This window comes from Ziziphus jujuba, chromosome 12 (assembly GCF_031755915.1).
Source record: "Ziziphus jujuba cultivar Dongzao chromosome 12, ASM3175591v1".
In the NCBI taxonomy this organism is placed as follows: domain Eukaryota; kingdom Viridiplantae; phylum Streptophyta; class Magnoliopsida; order Rosales; family Rhamnaceae; genus Ziziphus; species Ziziphus jujuba.
Window position 1 is genome coordinate 19,764,193 of NC_083390.1, and position 20,986 is coordinate 19,785,178.

At 35.0% G+C, this 20,986-nt stretch overlaps 1 protein-coding gene and 1 long non-coding RNA gene across 5 annotated transcripts; both read right to left on the bottom strand.

The window, feature by feature from the left end:
- Positions 1–173: 173 nt before the first annotated feature.
- Positions 174–10,151, bottom strand: LOC112488884 (disease resistance protein TAO1). 4 transcript variants are annotated; one of them, XM_048462385.2, is made up of 9 exons: positions 9,188–10,151; positions 8,196–8,711; positions 4,443–5,562; positions 4,000–4,353; positions 3,559–3,837; positions 1,885–3,384; positions 1,135–1,781; positions 719–774; positions 174–497 (listed from the first exon to the last, which is right to left on the bottom strand). In XM_048462385.2, exons 2-7 carry the CDS (start codon positions 8,696–8,698, stop codon positions 1,272–1,274), a joined length of 4,266 nt encoding a protein of 1,421 aa, XP_048318342.2. In that variant the 5' UTR covers positions 8,699–8,711; positions 9,188–10,151; the 3' UTR covers positions 174–497; positions 719–774; positions 1,135–1,271. The 4 variants fall into 4 exon arrangements, with proteins under 4 accessions (XP_048318342.2, XP_060669449.1, XP_060669450.1 ...); XM_060813466.1 differs by having other exon boundaries at positions 706–774; XM_060813467.1 differs by having other exon boundaries at positions 706–774; positions 9,184–10,151.
- Positions 10,152–18,401: 8,250 nt separating this feature from the next.
- Positions 18,402–20,347, bottom strand: LOC107424614 (uncharacterized). The gene is made up of 5 exons (XR_009635198.1): positions 20,114–20,347; positions 19,883–19,977; positions 19,703–19,807; positions 19,499–19,549; positions 18,402–18,763 (listed from the first exon to the last, which is right to left on the bottom strand). It is a non-coding gene; the product is annotated as an uncharacterized LOC107424614 (long non-coding RNA).
- Positions 20,348–20,986: the final 639 nt, after the last annotated feature.

The following is a 20,986-nucleotide window of genomic DNA, read 5'->3' on the forward strand; positions in this document are numbered from 1 at the left end:
ACCTCATCTACCGCGTTTCTTGTGTATGAGGGGGGGGTTGAAAGAAAAAAAAAAAAAGGTGACATAATATATAACGTTAAATAATTTGCATCCACAGGTCAATACCATTACATAATAAAGTGGTTTTATTGGAACTTATGGGACAAACTTTTTAATGTTCATTTTGGGGCCTATGATAAAATCATTTTGTATATAACATAAGAAAATACATGTTATCTGGCCACTAAAATTTTAGTTACAATTACGTCATGGCTAGTTGTGAAGACAAACGTAATAATATCTTCTCTATATTGTCCAAAAAAGAAAGAAAACATCTCAGCGAAACAGAAAAATTTAGTACAAAATGTTTCTTTTTTTTTTCTTCTTCCTTCATTTCCTCACACATCATCCTTTTATCATTGGGCTAGTTATTTGTTCGCAACGACTGCGGGGCTCGCGTTGACAGTCTGCATGAATTGGGCCTTATTGCACTTTGATAAATAGAAGCCCAATTTCCCCTAAATAAAAAAAAGAAGGTAAAATCAAATTAGGAGAAAAAAAAAATTCGAATTAGCAATTATACGAGTAGAGTGAGAGATATCATCCATTTGTAACACACCATAAACAAAATTCAGGAATATTAGTTTTTGTTCTCTGTTTTTTTCACCAAGGGAAAAAAAAAAAAAAAAAAGGAACCATTAAATGTTTATAATATGGAATTCATACTTGATATGCCTACGTGCATGATCATGGTAGAAGTCCTGGAAGGAGAAACTGTTAGGGTGCTTAAACAGCCTGTAGATTAAAAATAAAATACAAAATCAGTTGTCAGATATCAATATTTAAGTTGTCATTGTTTGATTAAGAAAAAATTATAAAAGAACTAAACATAAATAATATAAAAGTAATGCTCGCTAGCATATAGACATTTTAAAAATTAGAAATTTTTATGAAAACCTGAAATTTTTTTTTTTTTTCATTTACCCTCTGTGTTTGCAGATTCAAAAGTAGTTATAATCAACAAAGGGTTGATTTCAGAATTTAGATTTATGGAACTATTTAATTCTGGTTAAGAAAAATAATATGATTTTTTTTTTTTTTTTTTTAAATACGAACCATTAGATAACGTGTAAATTTGTTGGTTTGTGTACGTACCGATTCATTTGGACGAGGTATCTTGTCCAATAAGCTTGATTCTCTTGGAACTAAGCTGAGGATATATATTATTTTGATATCCACTTGCTTGATCAGAACAATCACCACAAGTCCTGTCTACATTTGCTTCATCGTGGTCATTGGATGAAGAAGTGTATCCCACACTTTTTTATGTTCAAATTGACACCTACACGTTCCATCAATCGTATACTGAAAGAAGACTGCAGTCCCCTATGATTGAAGCACCAATGAGGTCCAATCAGTTGTCCCAACACTCGCCCCTCCAAACACATATCTCGGTTGTGCATAATGAACACGTGATCAGCATTATGGGCTTGTGCTTGTAAATGAGTACTTGCACAACCACCAATATATTCGTGAAGATGGCCATCAATGGTATTGATTTTGAACTTGATCTTGTATTCCAATGAAACTTCCCGCATTCGCTTATCATGATTATCATCATCAAAATTATTCGACACACCAACAATGCAGACAACAAAAGGGACCTGGATATCAGTAAATTTAAACCAATTTAGAGGAAGCTGAAAATTGAACGAATTCCCAGCATCAGTACTTGCATTGTCGAACCACTTTGGGATTTCATCTTCTGGGTACACAACATCAACCAATGGACATGCCCTGCCCTATACCATGGACGAGAAATTAATTATCATAAAAAGTAACTAAGAGCATGCGAGAATATCGCATATAAACATATACAAACAGGGAGAGAAAAATAATACATACATAAATTCTATTGTATACAAGATCAGCATCTATATGGTTGCGTGTGTTGTGATCCAAATCCAGACAATTTTCGAAACTCCATAACATATGCCGACCAGGCCCAAAATATTGTCGGTTGTGAATGTGAGCCGATTCACAACTTGATATTGTTTTCATTGATGTACAACCGGTAGCATCTAACTCAGATAATGAAGATGGAATCTGCTGCATTGATTTCAAGCTCTCACAGTAACTTATATCCAATTTTGTCAAACCAAGTGGAAGGAGAGGCAATTCTTCAAGTGATGAACATTCCATGAGGTTCAACCTAACGAGCCTTGATAACTTACGGAGGCTCTTTGGGAGAAACTTTATCTGTGTGCAACTTACAAGGTTTAAAATTGTGAGCCCGGTTAGATTTTCAATTGATTCAGGTAACTCTTCAATCCCTGTTCCCCCCAAATCAATTTCATACAAGTATTCCATAACATCCCAGATTTCTGGAAACACTCCCTGCAGGTTTGGGCAATAACGACCAATCAGCCTTTCCAGATATTTCAACTTCCAAATGCTCTGGGGTAGACTTTTAAGTCTTTTGCAACCATTCAAATATAAGTGTTTGAGCTTTTTCATATTTTCAATTGATTCAGGTAACTCTTCAATCCCTGTTCCCCCTAAATCAATTTCATACAAGTATTCCATAACATCCCAGATTTCTGGAAACTTTCCCTGCAGGTTTGGGCAATAACAAACAATCAGCTTTTCCAGATATTTCAACTTCCAAATGCTCTGGGGTAGACTTTTAAGTCTTTTGCAACCATTCAAACTTAAGTGTTGGAGCTTCTTTATGTTTTCAATTGATTCGGGTAATTCTTCAATCCCTGTTCCCTCTAAATCAATTTCATACAAGCATTCCATAACATCCCAGATTTCTGGAAACTTTCCCTGCAGGTTTGGGCAGTGACAAACAATCAGCTTTTCCAGATATTTCAACTTCCAAATGCTCTGGGGTAAAGTTTTAAATCTTTTGCAACCATTCAAACTTAAGTATTTGAGCTTCTTTATATTTTCAATTGATTCGGGCAACTCTTCAATCCATGTTCTATCTAATGAAAGCTCAAGCAAGCATTCCATACAGCCTGAAGAGATTTCTGGAAACTTTTCCAAGTTTGGGCATTTACTAAGATTCAGCCGATTCAGATATTTCAATTTCCCAATGCTTTCTGGTATACTTCTCAGTCTTTCGCAATATAAGAAATTTAATACAACGGGAACAGATGATGAGGTCTCTTCTATAAATGTTGTATTATTGGTTGCAATATTTTCAGAATCTCTGCATTCTTCGAGATTGTCGCATCCACTCAAATCTAGAATCCGAAGCTTGGGGTGATTCTGAAAATTTAAAGCTACTTGAACCAAACTTTTACAACCTCGGAGTGTTATAGTTTCAAGATTGATAGCCCCAGACAAATTTGGTATTTCAGTAAGGTGCTCACAATAACTAGCATCAATCTTCTTTAACTTCACGAGGTGAAGGAGTTGTCATGTAAGTCACAAACCCAAAAAGTAAATAAATAAATAAATAAAATAAAATAAGAAACGAAAAGGATCAATTGCATTGCATCTACTTTTATTAAACATAACATATCATATATAACAACATATATTGTATATAACTAAATTAAGCAATCGTACCTGAACTTCATTGCAATATGAGAAATCTAATCCAACGGGAACTGATGAGGGCACCTCTTGACTTTCAGATGCTCCGCATTTTTTGAGATTATAGCAACGACTTACATCTAGAATCTGAAGCTTGCGGAGATTCTGAAGATTTAAATGAATTTGAACCAAACTTTTACAACCTTGGAGCTTTATAGTTTCAAGATTGATAGCCCCAGATAGATTTGGTATTGCAGTAAGGTGCTCAGAATAGCTAAGATTAATGTTCTTTAACTTCTCGAGGTCAACGTGCTGTCATGTCAGTCACAAACCAAAAAATAAAAAATAGAAAACAAAGGATCAACTGCATGCATCTACTTTAATTAAAAATAACCACATAACATCTCATTATGTGTATAAAACTTATATATCTATATATACATGACAATTACTGTATTAAGCGATCATATGTACCTGGACTTCATTCCAAAGTTTTTCAAGTTTGCTTCCACGCATAATAAGTCCAACAAGATTCTTCGGACTAAAATTTGGCAAATATTTCAACGGGCATGAATCCCAATGAAAATATCTTAGCTCATCAGAAATATCCAACAGACCTTCAGGAGCATATATATTATAATATCTGAATAGCCAAAACCGCTTTCCTAGGTATTCATGACCAAATTCCTGATCATCTTGTTTGTCTCCATATATTTTAAGATATCTTAGATGGCACATATTTGAGAATACTATAGGGCTCACTTGCACATTTTTTTCAATACCTCGATTACAAAGATTCAATAATATGCCTTGGATTGCATCAGTTCCCTGAAAAACAAACCATTGTTATACATAAAGATACAATATAAGAAAATCTCTTAATCTCTTAAATATGGCACATTTATATAGACACTTACTTTATTTTTTTCCAATACATGAAGAATATCTTTAGTAGTCCACAACCTACTACGATTTCCAGGTATTTTGCTTTCATCACAAACAATTGCCTGACCCATTTCTCTAAGTAAATCATGCATTAACAAGTATCCTCTTCTATATGGGCTTTCTGTTAATAAGGATTTATCAATAAGAGCAGTTATTTCTATTGTCACATCATAATGGTCACTGCAGCTGAACATGTTTTCTACTTCTTCTCTGTAAACTTCACCTGTAATGAAGCATGCAATATCAAGAAACATAGTCTGGGTGCCTTTGCTTAATCCGTCATAACTTATTTTCAATACTTGAAGAATCTCCTTGTGTGGATCTATTTCCTGTTTATCCAATGCACTTTTCCATTCTTGTTTACTCTTGGAGCAAAGGAAAGAGCCCAATACTTTAAGAGCTAACGGGTTGCCATTTGCCCTGGCTATCGCTCTTTTTGATAATGCTTCATAGTCTGCTGCAACAGAAACTTGTCTTCCAAAAGCATGCTTATGGAAGAGTTTACGAGCTTTAGAGTAATCTAACCCCTTAACCTCGTAAATTTTATCAGTGACTGACCTAAGCAACTGCACATCTCTAGTTGTGACAATGATTCTACTTCCAGTACCAAACTGTTCATGCCCTTCAAGAAAATATTTTAATGATAATATTTCATCCATATCATCTAAAACAACAATAACTTTTCTTTTGCCCAACCGCTTTTGAATAAAAGTTGACATTTCGAATGGGGTGTCCTTCATTAGAATAGATTCATCATTTAATAAGCCAAAAAAAAGTTTCTTTCTCAAATGCTCTTTTCCTTGTCTTTTGGATTCCTCCCTAATATTCTTAAGGAAGAAATCAGCATCGAAAAAAGATTTATACATCTCGAACACAGTACCAGCAAGGGTGGTCTTACCAATACCTCCCATGCCCCAAATGCCTATTATGCAAACATCATCCTCTGAGTCAATGCATAAAAATGATTCAATATCCTTGACACGCTCTTCAATTCCAATCAAGTTCTTTTTGAAATGATCAATTGTTAACTGCTCTTTTGGCAACCTCAATAAAACATCATTAACGATCTTGTCAATTAGCTCGTGATCATACCTACCAAAAAATAAATAAATAAATAAAATACAATTTGTTAGTAACAAAGGCTCCAAAATAAATTTAGGCATTTAAAAGAATAAAATAGAAGGTTTCAACTCTCAATATATTATTTGTTTTTCAAGATAACTGATGTGTATATATATATATATATATATATGTATTAGTTATATAACTAGATTATCTGGATATTATTAGTTGTTCTTGCCGATTAATAAGGAGATAGTGTTATTTATTTTTTTCACTTGTTTACATTTGTTAAATAAAGTCTTTTATTACTTTAAACGAATGCATTGTTTGGGTCGGAAAAAATAAAATGCATTGTGTTCATTGTATCAGTTTCATTTACTAGAATGCCGAGCTGGTCAAAATTTCATTATTTAGTTTAATTTTATTATTTTGTTTGTAAATAATGAAATGTAACACACAAAAATATTATGCTTAATAAATACTCTAATAAAAGTTCTGAATATTAGATGCTAAACATTATCCGGCCCTTTTATTGGCTGGAAATAATTTGTACTATTTAGGGATGACAAAAAGAATTAGGATTTTCTTTTGCTTTTTACATCTTTGTTTACATATGTTTGATTTTCAATCCAACTACGAATTGTTAATATCAAACTATTTATTAACAAATAATGTAAAATGATAATTATTAAGCATGCATTGATATGTATATATTTTAGTGTAAAAATAGAACATAGACAATGACCACATACCCCCCCCAAACCAAAAAAAAAAAAAAAACCCAACCCAAAAAAAAAAAAAAAAAAAAGTAGCAGAGAATATCAGGTTTTATGAGTGGCTAAGTTTATTTTTTAGTTTTTTTAAAACAAATATTATATTTAAAACATGAGTTAAATTTATACAGGATGGCACATGACTTATCAAGTGCAAAACATCTAATATAAACGCTGAGTAGATAATTGTTTGATATATATGTATATATATAGATGTATGTGTGTGTATACATTTAAGAGGGCCATATCATGGAGAAATGTTTTTGACAAATTATCCCTGTAATTGAAAGAACTCATCTAATGGTGTGTTAAAATAAAAAGAAGAAAAGCATCCTTTCAAGTCTTATACTCATTACTCCCATTATGTTAAGTTATGCCACAATTGCCATTATTCATTTAAACGTTAACTGCTCATTGGATTGATTTGACCAAAGAAGAAATAGTTCCAAAAGATGATAAGGTTGACTCTTTTATGGGTAATTTGTCAAAAACATGTCTCCATAATTTGTCAATGCATTTCCCCATTTAAGAGGGCCATATTATGGAGAAATGTTTTTGACAAACGTTCCAAAAGATGATAAGGTTGACTCTTCTTTTTTAGAGGGGGGGAAATGAAAAAACAGGTTGTAAGCCAAAATATTACTTTGTCTTGACCTTGAAATTGATAAGCCAAAATATTACTTTGTCGTTCTTAAGTGCTCAGTAAGAATAAAATAGAGACCAAATTATTATTATTATTTTTTTCTCCCTTTCATAATGGGCAGGGGAATTCAAACTTGGATTCTTATCCAAGACAGCAGTGGTAATAGCCACTGGATTGTCCCCGCAAGGACAGAGCAAATTAAGATTTAATCGGAAATATATGCATAGATAATTTTCTAACTATGTATCCGTATACGCATGGATACTTTTGTAACTATGTATCCCGTCGATCTATCGTATAAGCTAATTAAAAGTTTATTTTTAATTTTATTTTTATTATGGTGAGAAGGATTGGACCTAACTTTTCGGATTATATGCATATTAATATCATCTATTATGGGTAAAGTTCATTTCAAGGCTTTTAAAAAAATTGTCTGCATTTAATAAGCTTTAAATTCCAAAAAATTACGTTAATTACCAAAATGTAAGAAAACCCTAACAGTTTATACATTTTTTACCTAAATTCTATTTTTTTAATATTTATTTGTCCAATAAACAGTGAGTTTTTGGATTCCTTTGATGCATTAATGATTAAAAAACTTTAAAAAAAAAAAAAGAAAGAAAGAAACAAAGGATTGAGGGTAAAAAAACTATGGATAAATTTAATAGTTTCTGCAGTAACAAAATGTAATTTTTTCAAACTTAATGGTATTAAATGCAAACAAATATTAATAATTTCACTAATTTTTCACACATATAAATTACAAAAATTCTCCCTAACGGTGTAAATGTAAGGCCAACCTGTTAGAATAACAATTTAGATATTTCCTGATGCTTACATGCTGCTACGGCCTTTTTTGTTCTTTTTCTTTTTTTTTTTTTTTTTTTTCTGCTGAGAGGCTTACCCAACCTGTTGTGATTAATCCTAGCATTATGACTTTGGATATTTATGTATATCTCTATCTCTCTCTATCTCTATACCTTAAAGTTGTTATCATATGTCTTATCTCAATCTCTTGTAACCTATATAAATACTTTCTGTATCAATGGGAATGGCAAGCCTTGATTACTACATCTGTTATTTATTTTTTACTTTGTCCAAAACTAAAGGATACTAAAATGCATTGAACCCTAACTCCTACTGCATATACAGGCAAGAATAAATTCAAAGCATTGGAAAATGATGGTTTGCAAAATTATTGACATGATTAATTATTCACACAAAATAATAATCGGTACGAAAGTTACCTAAAATTTTCTGAATCATGACCGGTCACACCGGACACTTCATTTAGAGCATCCCTCCATTGCTGCACCATCTCAATTCTATCCTTAAAACGTTCTGCGTGTTGGGCAAATGCAGTTGCATAGCTTTCCTTCTGTTTCCGTACAATGGTTGGTCTTATGCCATAAAAAATGGGTATCACATTGCCTTTAATTTCTCCATTTCTATTTCTGTTGCATTCAAGTATTTGAAGCACTTCATCCAAACACCATGTGGAAGAAGCGAAATCTTTGGAGAAAACTATTATCCAAATCTTGGATCCCATAATTGCTTTCCTAAGTTGTGGTGAAATCTTATATCCAGTTTCAGCTTTTTCATCATCCATGAAGGTTCGGATATTCTTTTTATGAAAAGCGTCGTAAAGATGTGCAGTAAAACCACGGCGCGTGTCCTCACCTCTGAAACTGAGAAACACCTCATACTCGTACTCTTCTTGAGAAGAAGAAGAAGAAGAAGAAGAAGCCATATATTTCTATAATCTGCAAGGTAAAACAAAATGTTAGAGCAAATTGAAAGTCCCATAATTAACCTTAATTACTAATTGGTGAAGAACCAAAATGCTCTGTTTCTCGTTTTGGTTGGAGGGAGCGAAATAAAATGAAGTTGGAAGAAGCTTTAATCATTCTCCTTCTGGATCTATAAATTATGCTCATTGCAGAGAGCCTCAGATTTCGGAACCCCAAACCCACCGTTGTGTTAATTTCTCTTTACATATATTCCTCCTAACCCTCTATTCTAATGCCCCTTCATATATATATATAGATAACATTTCTGGTCGTTGATCAGCTCAGAAAAATAAAATCATCTCAAACACAATTAAATTTGTTTATTGATGGGTCGTATAATGCATTATAGATAAGATCTGATTTTTAGATGAAATTTTATGAAATATATAAAAATTTACGAACTCAATAAAAAAGAAAATGCAAACGCAAAAGGAGGAAAACCAACATGCCTCTGTTCCCAAAACTTGGGCCTCCAACAAGTACAACTACGTCGTTGCTGCAGCTAGGCTCTCCGTCGGAAGCCGATGCCGTTTCAGCCTCTCCTATTATTGGTTTCTTTCTCTGGCAGATTGATCGACTGCCCATAACACAAAAATCCGAAACCCTATTTGACTATTTTAAATTACTTTCCCAAAATTCTCTGTTTCTCTGTTCGGAGAGCATGAGAAAAAGAAGCTTTATCTTTTCTTCTTGAACCTTCCCAAGACATAAAAAAACAATAACCCGAAATTGATTGATGGTCTTCCTTCTATTTACCACTCAATTCAGCAGACGCGTGGAGGTTCTTTATGAAAAAGTAGCCGCCGGCGTTTCCTTTATGAAAAAGTAGTCACAATGCGGAGTTCACTTTTAATATATTTATTATTATTATTATTATTATTATTATTATTATTAATTTTTTTGGCAAAAACAATGTAGAGTTCACACTTCGCAAGGTGAAGGTAAGGTTAATTCCTTAATTTTCTATGCAAGCTTCAAATTTTTTTTTTTTTAATCAAAATTTACAACTTATTCTAAATAGTTGACACATATAGTTGCTAAATTTTTGTCCTGAAGGCTTACTTCCTTAATTTATCTTTTCCTGGCAAGCCTGATTTTCCTGGAACAAGATTCCGTGGGTGCTAATTTCTTCCATTGACCATTACGCTAAAGAGAACTTTAAAAAAAAAAAAAACATCTCTTTGAATAGGCATGCCAAATTGGTGAAATATGTCGTGATTGAGTAAGCAATCAGAAAAGTTGGAGAATGATCTTATCTTTGTGTTTGTCCAAGCCAATGCCCTAAGCCTTTTTGCCTAATCATCCATCATATGCATCTGAACTAACACAACACTACTTCCTGCCTGTTGATGCCAAGAGCTTTCTCTGTCCTCTAAGCACCAGCCCATTCCTTATCGGCTTTCAATCTTACCACTTGGCATTTAGGGTAACCAAAAAAAAAAATGTCAAAACATTGATATTTAAAACGGGGGAATTTTTCTCAGAAAAACAAACAACTTACTCATTGTTCCAATGTGAAGTTGAAATCTAGCAAACTTACATTGAGCGTTTAGCCGCTTCCCTTTCTTTTTCTCTTTCGATTTGAAAGTTGGAGCATTCAACAAGAAATATGAAAGGGAAATTGAACAACTCAGTGGGCCTAAAAACAATTTAGATGGTGTGGCATCCATTCATTGCACCACAGGCAATTGATGAAGGCCCTGTTCCATTAAAAATTTGAAAGGGGAATTTGGCCCAATACCCCTGTAGGACCGAGATTTATGAATTTTGCCCCCTCAATTCATTTCTTTTTTTGATCTACCCCTTAATATCCCTTATAACCCTAAAAAAAAAAAAACAATTACTTACATATCCTTTTATTTTTAAAACCAAACAAAAATAAACTATTCCTTTTCTAAACGTCTTTACACTTTCACAAATACAAAAATACAAAAAAAGCAAACAAACGGCTTTATACACGAACACACAAATACAAACAACCAAACCGAAGCTGTCGTGGAAAAGGCACACATTAGGATCTCATCTCAGCACAGGGAATAAGGTAATTGGTTGAATCTCTTTCTTTATTTGTTGCCGTGGGACCGGTGTGGATTGTTTTTGTGTGGATTTGGCTTTATGTTTATTTCTTTAGTTGCCGTGGAGTGGGTTTTTATTTATAATTTTTGTGTTTATATTTTTTGAAGATTTAGGATAGATTTATATTGGGCATTAGTAGGAAATGAAGAGAGGAAAAAAATAGGACCGGTTTGGCCTTGATCAGTGGCCGGAGGTGGAAGAAATAGGCCGGTGAAGAATCGGGTCGGTAGTGGTTTAGGTGGGTTTATTTTTTGAAGATTTAGGATAGATTGATATTGGGCATTAGTAGGAAATGAAGAGAGGAAAAAAATGGGACCGGTTTGGCCTTGATCGGTGGCCGGAGGTGGAAGAAATAAACGGGTCAAGAATCGGGTCGTGCTGGTTTAGGCGGGTTCGGGTCGACCCGGACAAGGGTTGAAGATGGATTGAACGACATGTCGTCTGGGATGAACGACACCCAGACGACACGTCGTTTTTTTTTTTTTTAATTTTTATAAAAAATGTTTTTTTTTGGGTATAGATATATATATAGAATTGAAGATAAGAGAAAGAGAGAAAGAGAGAGAGAGAGAGAGAGAGAGAGAGAGAGAGAGAGAGAGAGAGAGAGAGATTAATTAGAGAAAAAATGAGAGAAATACTTTATGATTATTTTTTTGGGTATTTTTTGGGAAAGAATGAGAGAAAGAGAGAGAGAGAGAGAGAGAGAGAGAGAGAGAAATTAATAGTAATTCATAAAGGAATGTAATACCGTCAAGAATTCCCTATTAGATTTTTTTCCTTGTATTCATATACAAAATAATGAAATATATTATGAATTTTGGATCACAAATATGTATGAAAACTAGGGTGGCGTTTATTTGATCCAAAAAGCATAAAAGCATCCTGTCTAGATAAAGGTAATATGTTTTAACGGTTGTTGACTAAGACCAAAAGGACCCTTACAAGCAGCAACATCAACATACCCATCCTTGGTTCCGTTCGCTTCCCCATTTCCCTTGGTTCCCTGTTGGTGTGCCCCAACCCGGATTTGGATTTCCTGGTGGTGGCCCTTGACCAGGAGAAAAGAGAAAAATACTTTATGATTAATTAGAATTGAAGTTGAGAATTCCAGAGTTAGTACTTTCTAAAGGTATAGATATATATATATATATATATATAGAGAGAGAGAGAGAGAGAGAAAGAGAGAGAGAAGATCGATGCATAAAATTTTAGGTACATGGTTAGCTAGAAGCAAACACGCAAACACTTTATCCCCACAAAAGAAAAAAATAAAAAATTAAAGAAGAAGAAGAAAGAAATATTTAGATGGCATGCACACTGCTATACATTAAATGTTCAGTAAATGTTATGGCATGCACAATATCCTTAGGAAGAGAGCGTATGAAATTGAGGATTGCGGATATTTATACATGTATGTATACATAGTTGACAATGTTGTTAAAGGTAGATAAAAGTTTATTAATGTTGTCAATGTACATTTGTAGGTTGTACTTTATAATGGCACCAAAGAGGAACTTGCGACGTCAACCAAAGAAGGGAGTTAAGAAGGTGGAAAGTAAGAGACGCGGTGGTAGCACAGCAGCAGCACCCGACTCTAAGCGTATACGTACTACTAGGAAGAAATCCAAATCTGAGACGGAAAGCACCAAACTTCGAAGGCACGTTCCACTTTCCTCTCCCCCATCTGATAAGGTAAGTTTTATATTCATTTAGGTTGTTTTGTGCGGTAAATGATAAGACATGTGACAGTATTTATTCATGAATGTGAAAACTGAAGAAAAACTTCACCCGATGGCCATCGGTAATTGCCGATAGGCCATCGGGCTTTTTTTTTAGTTCATTGTAGGTTGATTACCGATGGTTTCATCGGTAATTACCACTTGTGCAAAAATGTGAACCCATATGTCTTAAGATTTAGTTGGAAATTATTATTATCAAGTTAGGGTGGAAAAATAGGGTATGATTAAATCGTTGATGTCAGTTCCATTTATGTAATTCATATTGCAGCCCATCGATGCTCCAAAGGAACGGATGTTGCAGGATGCCGATATAAATAAAGGTAGGGCACATTCATTCGGGAATCCAATAGGGGCGAACAAAGTAATTACAAGTGTCCTCACAAGTGAGCAGCTCGAAAAGTATAGACAAACATGTTTTGGACACTTACTTGACATGAAGAACCTCCGGTTCTCTGGTCAGTTAGTGCATCACCTGCTTTGCAGACAAGTTGAGTCCAACAATCCAGAAGTACTGGAGTTTAACTTCGGTGGATCTGCAGTGCGGTTTACGAAGTGGGAATTCGCACTCATTAGTGGGTTAAAGTTTTGTAGGTACCCTTCGATGTATGATTTGCAAATTTTCAAAGGAAATGAGTTGCGCACGAGGTTGCTAGATGACAGGAGTGACTTGAAACCGCCCGAACTGGAACGATTATTCAAGGATACACTTTTTGTGGATGATTGGGATGCTGTTAGAATTGCGTTACTATATTTCTTAGTTCATGGTGTACTCGGAATGGATCCGAAGGTTCAAATAAAAAAAAAATTCATTGATTTGGTTGCTAATCTCGACGTATTTAATTCCTACCCTTGGGGCATTCTGAGCTACAAGGAGACGATCAACTCATTCCACAATGCATTCCAGCTACGAGGACGAGGACGTGCAGTAAAGAATATATCACAGTATTATGACCTAAAAGGTTTTCCATTGGTGTTTCAGGTACGGTAATATATTTAATACATGTAGCGTTTACTTAAAATTTATATTTAATAACCTATAATTTGTATTTTGTAGGTGTGGGGGTTTGAAGCAATCCCTGATTTTGGTAACCAATTTGCCGACCGGTTGGAAACCCTTTGTCCGAGGATCCTTGGATGGCATACTCCAAGGCAACCGAACCATTTTGCTGTCCATAATTGGTTCTCCTCCAATAGCAATGTAAGGCAAATTTTGTTTAGACTACATGGTACGACTACATTCAAGTTACATTACCATAGTCAGTTTCCAAATTTACTTTTTTTTCCTTTCTTCATTGCATGTAGTATGTTGTGCACTGGACGTTAGATGCTACCGATGAGAAGAAGACTATAGATTACTGGCGAACAATAGCAGTTGACATACATGAAGTTCGCTACACGTCACCTCCAATTGTAGCACCAATAGTTGGCGCTAAAGATGTTAGAGCTAAAGATGCGTCCAAAGCTGGGGAGCATTCTAGTGGCCCTCCAGATTCTAATTTCAGGGTATGCAATTGTTACTTGCACGCAAATTTGTATTTCATATGTTGTACTAATATATGTTGACTTATGTTTTGGATATTGATATTGATTAGCTTGCTTGCTTGGAGGCAAAAGTTGGTGAATTAAATAAAGAGATGGCAGCGTTAAGGAAGATGCTTAGTTCTGTTATTGACCAACAAAAGCATCAGGTATCATTTAGACAACTTAGTATACTTTACTTTAGTGTTTCAGCATTATTAAATTACATATTGTAATTCAGCAATTATTTGTTGTTAGAGTTTGGGAACTGCAAAAATAATCATTGTGTTTTGTAGGCCGAGCATCATATGCATAGCCATTCACCGTCATCTTCGGTTAGACCATCATCCCCTGTGGCACCGTCTGTTGGAGAGCAAGCTGAAGAATTTGATGCACCCATAGACGGTTCCAATGGTAGGAAGGAGGATGATGATTGTAATACACCGGTTGAGCCTATCGTACCTGGAGGACCCTATGTGGAGGATTCCTGGGCTTTGGTGCCATATCGGCCTTTACATTTCGGGTGGGATATTGGTGCTTCAGCTGACAATCCACATCATGACCAATCAGCTGAGATTGAGGTGGAAGATCGGAAGCATAACGTTGGTGATACAAGCCGATTCGGTCGAGTTTACCACCAGTCACATCACGTCATCTCTCCTTACACCGACCCGTGTAAAAAGAAGGTCAAATTTAATCTTACTCGACCTATTGATGCATCAAAGGAGAGGGCGTTCGATGAGTGGTATAGGGTGGCACCGAAGGAAGCAACCGTGTGTACATCTTATATGACGGTGGGAAAGGAATTTTTTGCTGAGCTATTGACCGATGAAGGATGGTTGAATTCCGATGTAAGTTATATGTTTTATGTTCATGCAAAATCATTGTGGTCCTATGTTTGGAATGATGTTTTATTTATCACCTCGCACTTGTTACTTATTTCCTTTAATGTGGTTTTGTAGCATATTGACACTATTTTGTATTTCATATGAAAAAGACGGTTTGATAATGAGAAGATGTTCACCAACACCTGTGCCATATTAGACGTGTTATTTTGGGTAAGATGATGGGATGCTACTGCGTTGCTTAATGTTATATTGATGATATTTTATATTGTATATATTTCATTATTTGGCAGTCATCCATCAAAGGGCGTTATCCCATATGGAGCGCATCTCGTAGCACATATTCATGTGATGCGACCCTTTGTAACTATGTGCGTGGGAGGTCACCCAAACCTAGCGTGTCATGGCGGATATGTGATTATGTAAGTCCATACATATATTGAAAAAAATTCTCACTAAGTTTCCCATTTTGTGGATAATGAGGTTATGTTCTAATTTACAGGTGTACATCCCTGTCAACAATGGAGGCGCGCATTGGTTGGCAGCATGTGTGGACTTGAAGGCCCGACATATTGATTTATGCGATCCACATATGGGAAATAAATATGTCCAGAATAGAGAGTTGAAGAATGCGGAATGCCTTACGTATATGCTGCCTTACCTATTGAGGGATGGGGGATATTACGGGAAGAATCCGGACGTGTCTCCCACTTTAGATCCATTCACGATGACCATGATCAAAGATGCACCACGCCAAGATAATGGGTATGAATGTGTTGTCATTTCAAACAACTTGTATTGCTGCTGTTTTTTATTGTGGTTACGTGTGAAAATACACGTAGTTGGTTTTCATTAATGCTAATCATTAATGCTATTCTGCAGGGGTGATTGTGGCGTCTACGCTCTGAAATTTATTGAGTACATGAGTAGTGAGGAGAACCCTTCATTTGGTCCGCAAGACATTATGTTTTTTAGAAAAAAATATGCTGTTGATTTGTACTTTAATAAACTTTCAATGTAGATCGTATGTTTAATGTTATGACGGTCTATACTAATGTTATACTAATGTTATCTTAATATGCTGAACCTATCTTTACTAATGACAACCGTTGAAAAAAAAAGAAAAAAGATAAAAGATAAAAAAAAACCCTCGGTTGTGGTAAAAATTAAAGGAAAGATGATTATCGATGGTGCATCGATAATTCCCAATTCACCATCGGTAATTACAGAAACGCTTTTTCGTAACCAACAAATAAACCCTGGAAAAATTACCGACGGTTTCGTCGGTAATTTCCGAATGTGTACAATCCATCAAGTTTTACCAATTTGTTGGGCCCCACAAGTTCCATAATGTGTGTTGAATGCAAAAACATGGCAAATAGGGATTCTAAAATTGTACTAAGGAGAGAAAATCCCAAAATTTCATAAAAGTATATCAAATTTTGCAAAAAAATTGATGACTGTTCACCCTCGGTAATTCCCGAGGAAATCGTCGGTAACCACTAAATTCCTTTAGGAAAAATTACCTACAGTTTCGTCGGTAATTTCCCGATGGTGTACAGTGCAGCATATTTTGCCAATTTTTTGGACCCCACAAGCCCCCTAAGGTGTGTTGAATGAAACAACATGCAAACCATGGATTCTCTAATTGTACTAAGGAGAGAAAATCAAAAAATTTCATAAAAGTGTATCAAAGTTTGAAAAAAATTGATGACTGTTCACCCTCGGGAAATTACCGACGCAACTGTCGAGAAACTACAAATGCCCTCTGGAAAAATTACCGACAATTTCGTCGGTAATTTCCCGAGGGTGTACAGTGCAGCATATTTTGCCAATTTTTTGGACCCCACAAGCCCCCTAAGGTGTGTTGAATGAAAAAACATGCAAAACATGGATTCTCTAATTGTACTAAGGAGAGAAAATCAAAAAATTTCATAAAAGTGTATCAAAGTTTGAAAAAAATTGATGACTATTCACCCTCGGGAAATTACCAACGCAACTGTCGGGAAACTACAAATGCCCTCTGGAAAAATTACCGACGGTTTCGTCGGTACTTTCCCGAGGGTGTACAGTACGTATTGTCTTGCCAATGTTTTTTACCCCACAAGGCCCCTAAGGTGTGTTGAATGAAAAAACATGCAAAACATAGATTCTATAATTGTACTAAAGAGATAAAATCAAAAAATTTCATAAAAGTGTATCAAAGTTTGCAAAAAATTGATGACTGTTCACCCTCGGAAACGTACCGACGAAACTGTCGGTAATTTTTCCAGAGGGCATTTGTAGTTTCCCGACAGTTTCGTCGGTAATTTCCCGAGGGTGAACAATCATCAATTTTTTGCAAACTTTGATACACTTTTATGAAATTTTTTTATTTTCTCTCCTTAGTACAATTATAGAATCTATGTTTTGCATGTTTTTTCATTCAACACACCTTAAGGGCCTTGTGGGGTCCAAAAACTTGGCAAAATATGCTACACTGTACACCCTCAGGAAATTACCGACGAAACTGTCGGTAATTTTTCCAGAGGGCATTTGTATTTTCCCGACAGTTTCGTCGGTAATTTCCCGAGGGTGAACAGTCATCAATTTTTTGCAAACTTTGATACACTTTTATGAAATGTTTTGATTTTCTCTCCTTAGTACAATTACAGAATCCATGTTTAGCATGTTTTTTCATTCAACACACCTTAGGGGCCTTGTGGGGTCCAAAAAATTGGCAAAATATGCTGCACTGTACACCCTCGGGAAATTACCGACGAAACTGTCGGTAATTTTTCCAGAGGGCATTTGTATTTTCCCGACAGTTTCGTCGGTAATTTCCCGAGGGTGAACAGTTATCAATTTTTTGCAAACTTTGATACACTTTTATGAAATTTTTTGATTTTCTCTCCTTAGTACAATTATAGAATCCATGTTTAGCATGTTTTTTCATTCAACACACCTTAGGGGCCTGTGGGGTCCAAAAAATTGGCAAAATATGCCGTACTGTACACCCTCGGGAAATTACCGACGAAACTGTCGGTAATTTTTCCAGAGGGCATTTGTATTTTCCCGACAGTTTCGTCGGTAATTTCCCGATGGTGAACAGTTATTGACAAGAGAATCATGTACAAAAACTAAAAACAAAATCTGAATATGGAAGAAATTGGATCCTTTCACAAATATGGAAGTTTCCTTTTTTTTTTTTTTTTCTTTTTTGTTTATTACATTTTGGTATCTTTTTTTCTACGAAAATCCAGCTAAACACAACTCTATAATTCCTATGTTCCAAGATTATGTATAAGATTCGAAACATATTGGATACAAAGTCCTACAAGGTAGCAGACACGGCAAGACTTTGCTGGCATACCTCATGCTGAACCAAAATCCTGATATCCCAAACAAAAATATATAAAAGAAAGAAAAAATTTGTGAAAAATTAGTGAAAATTCAAACTCCAATGCCTGTTATCAACTGGCCCAGCGTGAAGAATTCTTTTCACATATACCAGGTTAGGCCATCTACCTCTGTGCTAATAAGCCTTTGCAATTCAAATTTTTTTATGATGCTGAAGAATGATGCCTAAAATTCACACAGCAGCATGCATCTCTAGCCGTCTTCGTGCTAAGATTTTCAAATTTGTTCAGAATGCTTTGAAGCAACCTGTGTGTCCAGCGTTCTTGTGTCATGCTTTCTCTTGCTTCGTCTCTTTGATCTAGATGTGCGGGTCTTTGTAGGATGCTTTACAGCATGCTCTTGGATGCCCAACACTACATTTTCATTGGTAGGGAGTTCAGGAGGGGCATCAGGCAATGGTGTGCGTTTTGATGGTACATTGACCTCCAGAGGAGGATCAATTATCCATCTGTAAAGAGACCACACTAATGTCAAATGCATGTGCATAGGAAGAGATTCTGCTAAATGAATTTTAATTAAATAAGCAATTGACTGTCATGATTTTTGTGTGTCAATGATATATATTGAAATTTAGATGGCTTGATGAGGGGTGGGGGGAAAAAAAGCATTTCCATATGACAAAATTATTGACTAAAGGTAAAGATTTGCTGAACCAAAGTAAAATAAAAAGAAGCATGCTACATAAAATCATAGTACAATTATATAAGTCAATTGTTTAAAGGATTGTAGTCAAATTGCAAGTAAGAAAGCCCTTGGGAATGAGGTCAGAGGACTGAACAGAAATACATTGAAATGCCACACCAATACCACTTGACCACTTGAAACAATGCAATGACATTCACTTGAAAAGAGAAGTTAAGCATCATTGTCACATTCACAGGTAGGTTACTAATTTTAAGTTCTACCCATGTGTGATATTCAAAATCACAACCACAATTTTATGCTTTGAAAATAAATTAGAGACGCATAGTACTTAGAAATTGAAGGATATAACAGCAGAAAGTTTAACATGACAAGATTATTACAAAACATTTCTACCAATTGTATATGATCATTGGCATTGTTGACTCCATCTATGCTTCAAATTTTTTAAACAACCATGACAGCTTTCAGAATGCAAAAACCATATGCACTATAAAATGGAAAATGGATTGGAGACACAATAGGAAAGAAGATATGATACCTGTAGGGCCAAACCATAACCGCCATTCACATCTTGCTCGAAATAAAGTAACTGGAAAATAAAGCAATTAGATTATAAATTTAATGTCACACCAGCAACACAAAAGAAAATGCAGATGCAGAGAGAGAGAGAGAGAGAGAGAGTTCATAGTCATCAAACATGGTATATAAACAATTTAAATGCAAAAATATGAAATATACATACCTTAAATTTGCTTTGTGCATTTGAAGTAACTCTTTCTACAATACCACACTCGGCTTGTTGCTCGTTGATCGTAACACCAAAGAAATGAGCATTTTGCTTATCCACCTGCAACAAAACAAAATCAACCAAACGGAAAATTCTAGAAAGAATGAAAGTCCATGATAACAAACATGAAAGCACCTTTCCACTAACTGATGACAGAATGGAATGTATCCCTACTTGGCTGTACTCCATCCAGCATCATATCATCATACATATCTCTCAGCAAGAAATGCCTACCACCACCGTTATTTAAAAAAAAAAAAAAAAAAACCAGAACACAACTTTCACAATTTCTCTTTCACAATTTCTCCCAAAAAAAAAAATTCCCAACACCACTAACAGAAAATCAAAATTAGAGCTGTTGCCTACCTGTTGCTTCTGCTTCTGCTCCTAGGGCTCTCTAAAATCCTGCAGTTTTCTCTCTGAGTCGCCTCTTCACCATCTCCTTCAAAACGCGCAGTCTCCACGCTTACAATCCGGCCGATTCATGAAAGGAAACAGAGGGCTCCTAAGGTCTGGTTATGGATAAAGAGATGGAGGGGAAAAGTCGAAGAAAGGAAAGAAAAAAACATATAAAAAAAAAACACATAAGGGTATTTTGGGATTTTAAAATATTGGAGGGGTAAATCAAAAAAGAAATGAATTGAGGGGGTAAAATTTATGAAGCTCGGTCCTATAGGGGTATTGGGCCAAATTCCCCAATTTGAAATTGTAAGGCCCACATCATGAAGGAAAAAATTAAAAAAAAAAAATTCGGATACTGCCACGGTACCCATGGTGCCTCTTGGCTTGCCTGGACTGACTGATCTTATAATTATTTAATGCCTTTTTCCCACTAACTATTAAATAACTATGAAATTGATTACAATAGTGATGGTAAATTCATGGTCTTGCTATTTGTGATTGTTGGATATGCGACTCCAATTATTAAAAGAATCCCATCTATTGCTATATTATTTTTATCACATTAAAAAAGCATAGTTAATTTATGGAGAAAAAGCATAGTTAATATTGTAGTTTTGTTTTTATTATTATTTGTTATGTGAAATATTGTAGTTTTGTTTTTATTTTATAAAAATTTATAAAATAAATTTCTTTACAAACTTTAGAAATAAAGGGGCACTACCTATTATCTTTAAAAACTTTATAAAAATTTCTAAAAACACTTCTATGCTTGTTAACCAAACACTAAATTGATTTTTATAAAGTTCTGCAAAAGGGAGGTGCTACAGGGAGAAAGTG

What these genes read in the sequence shown, in the direction of transcription:
- LOC112488884 (XM_048462387.2), bottom strand. Translation starts at nt 8,698, where the DNA reads ATGGCTTCTTCTTCTTCTTCTTCTTCTTCTCAAGAAGAGTACGAGTAT. An exon ending in ATGTATTGGAAAAAAATAAA is followed by an intron (nt 4,354 to 4,442) that starts GTAAGTGTCTAT and finishes TTTGTTTTTCAG; the next exon opens with GGAACTGATGCAATCCAAGG. An exon ending in TTGTATACAATAGAATTTAT is followed by an intron (nt 1,782 to 1,884) that starts GTATGTATTATT and finishes TCCATGGTATAG; the next exon opens with GGCAGGGCATGTCCATTGGT.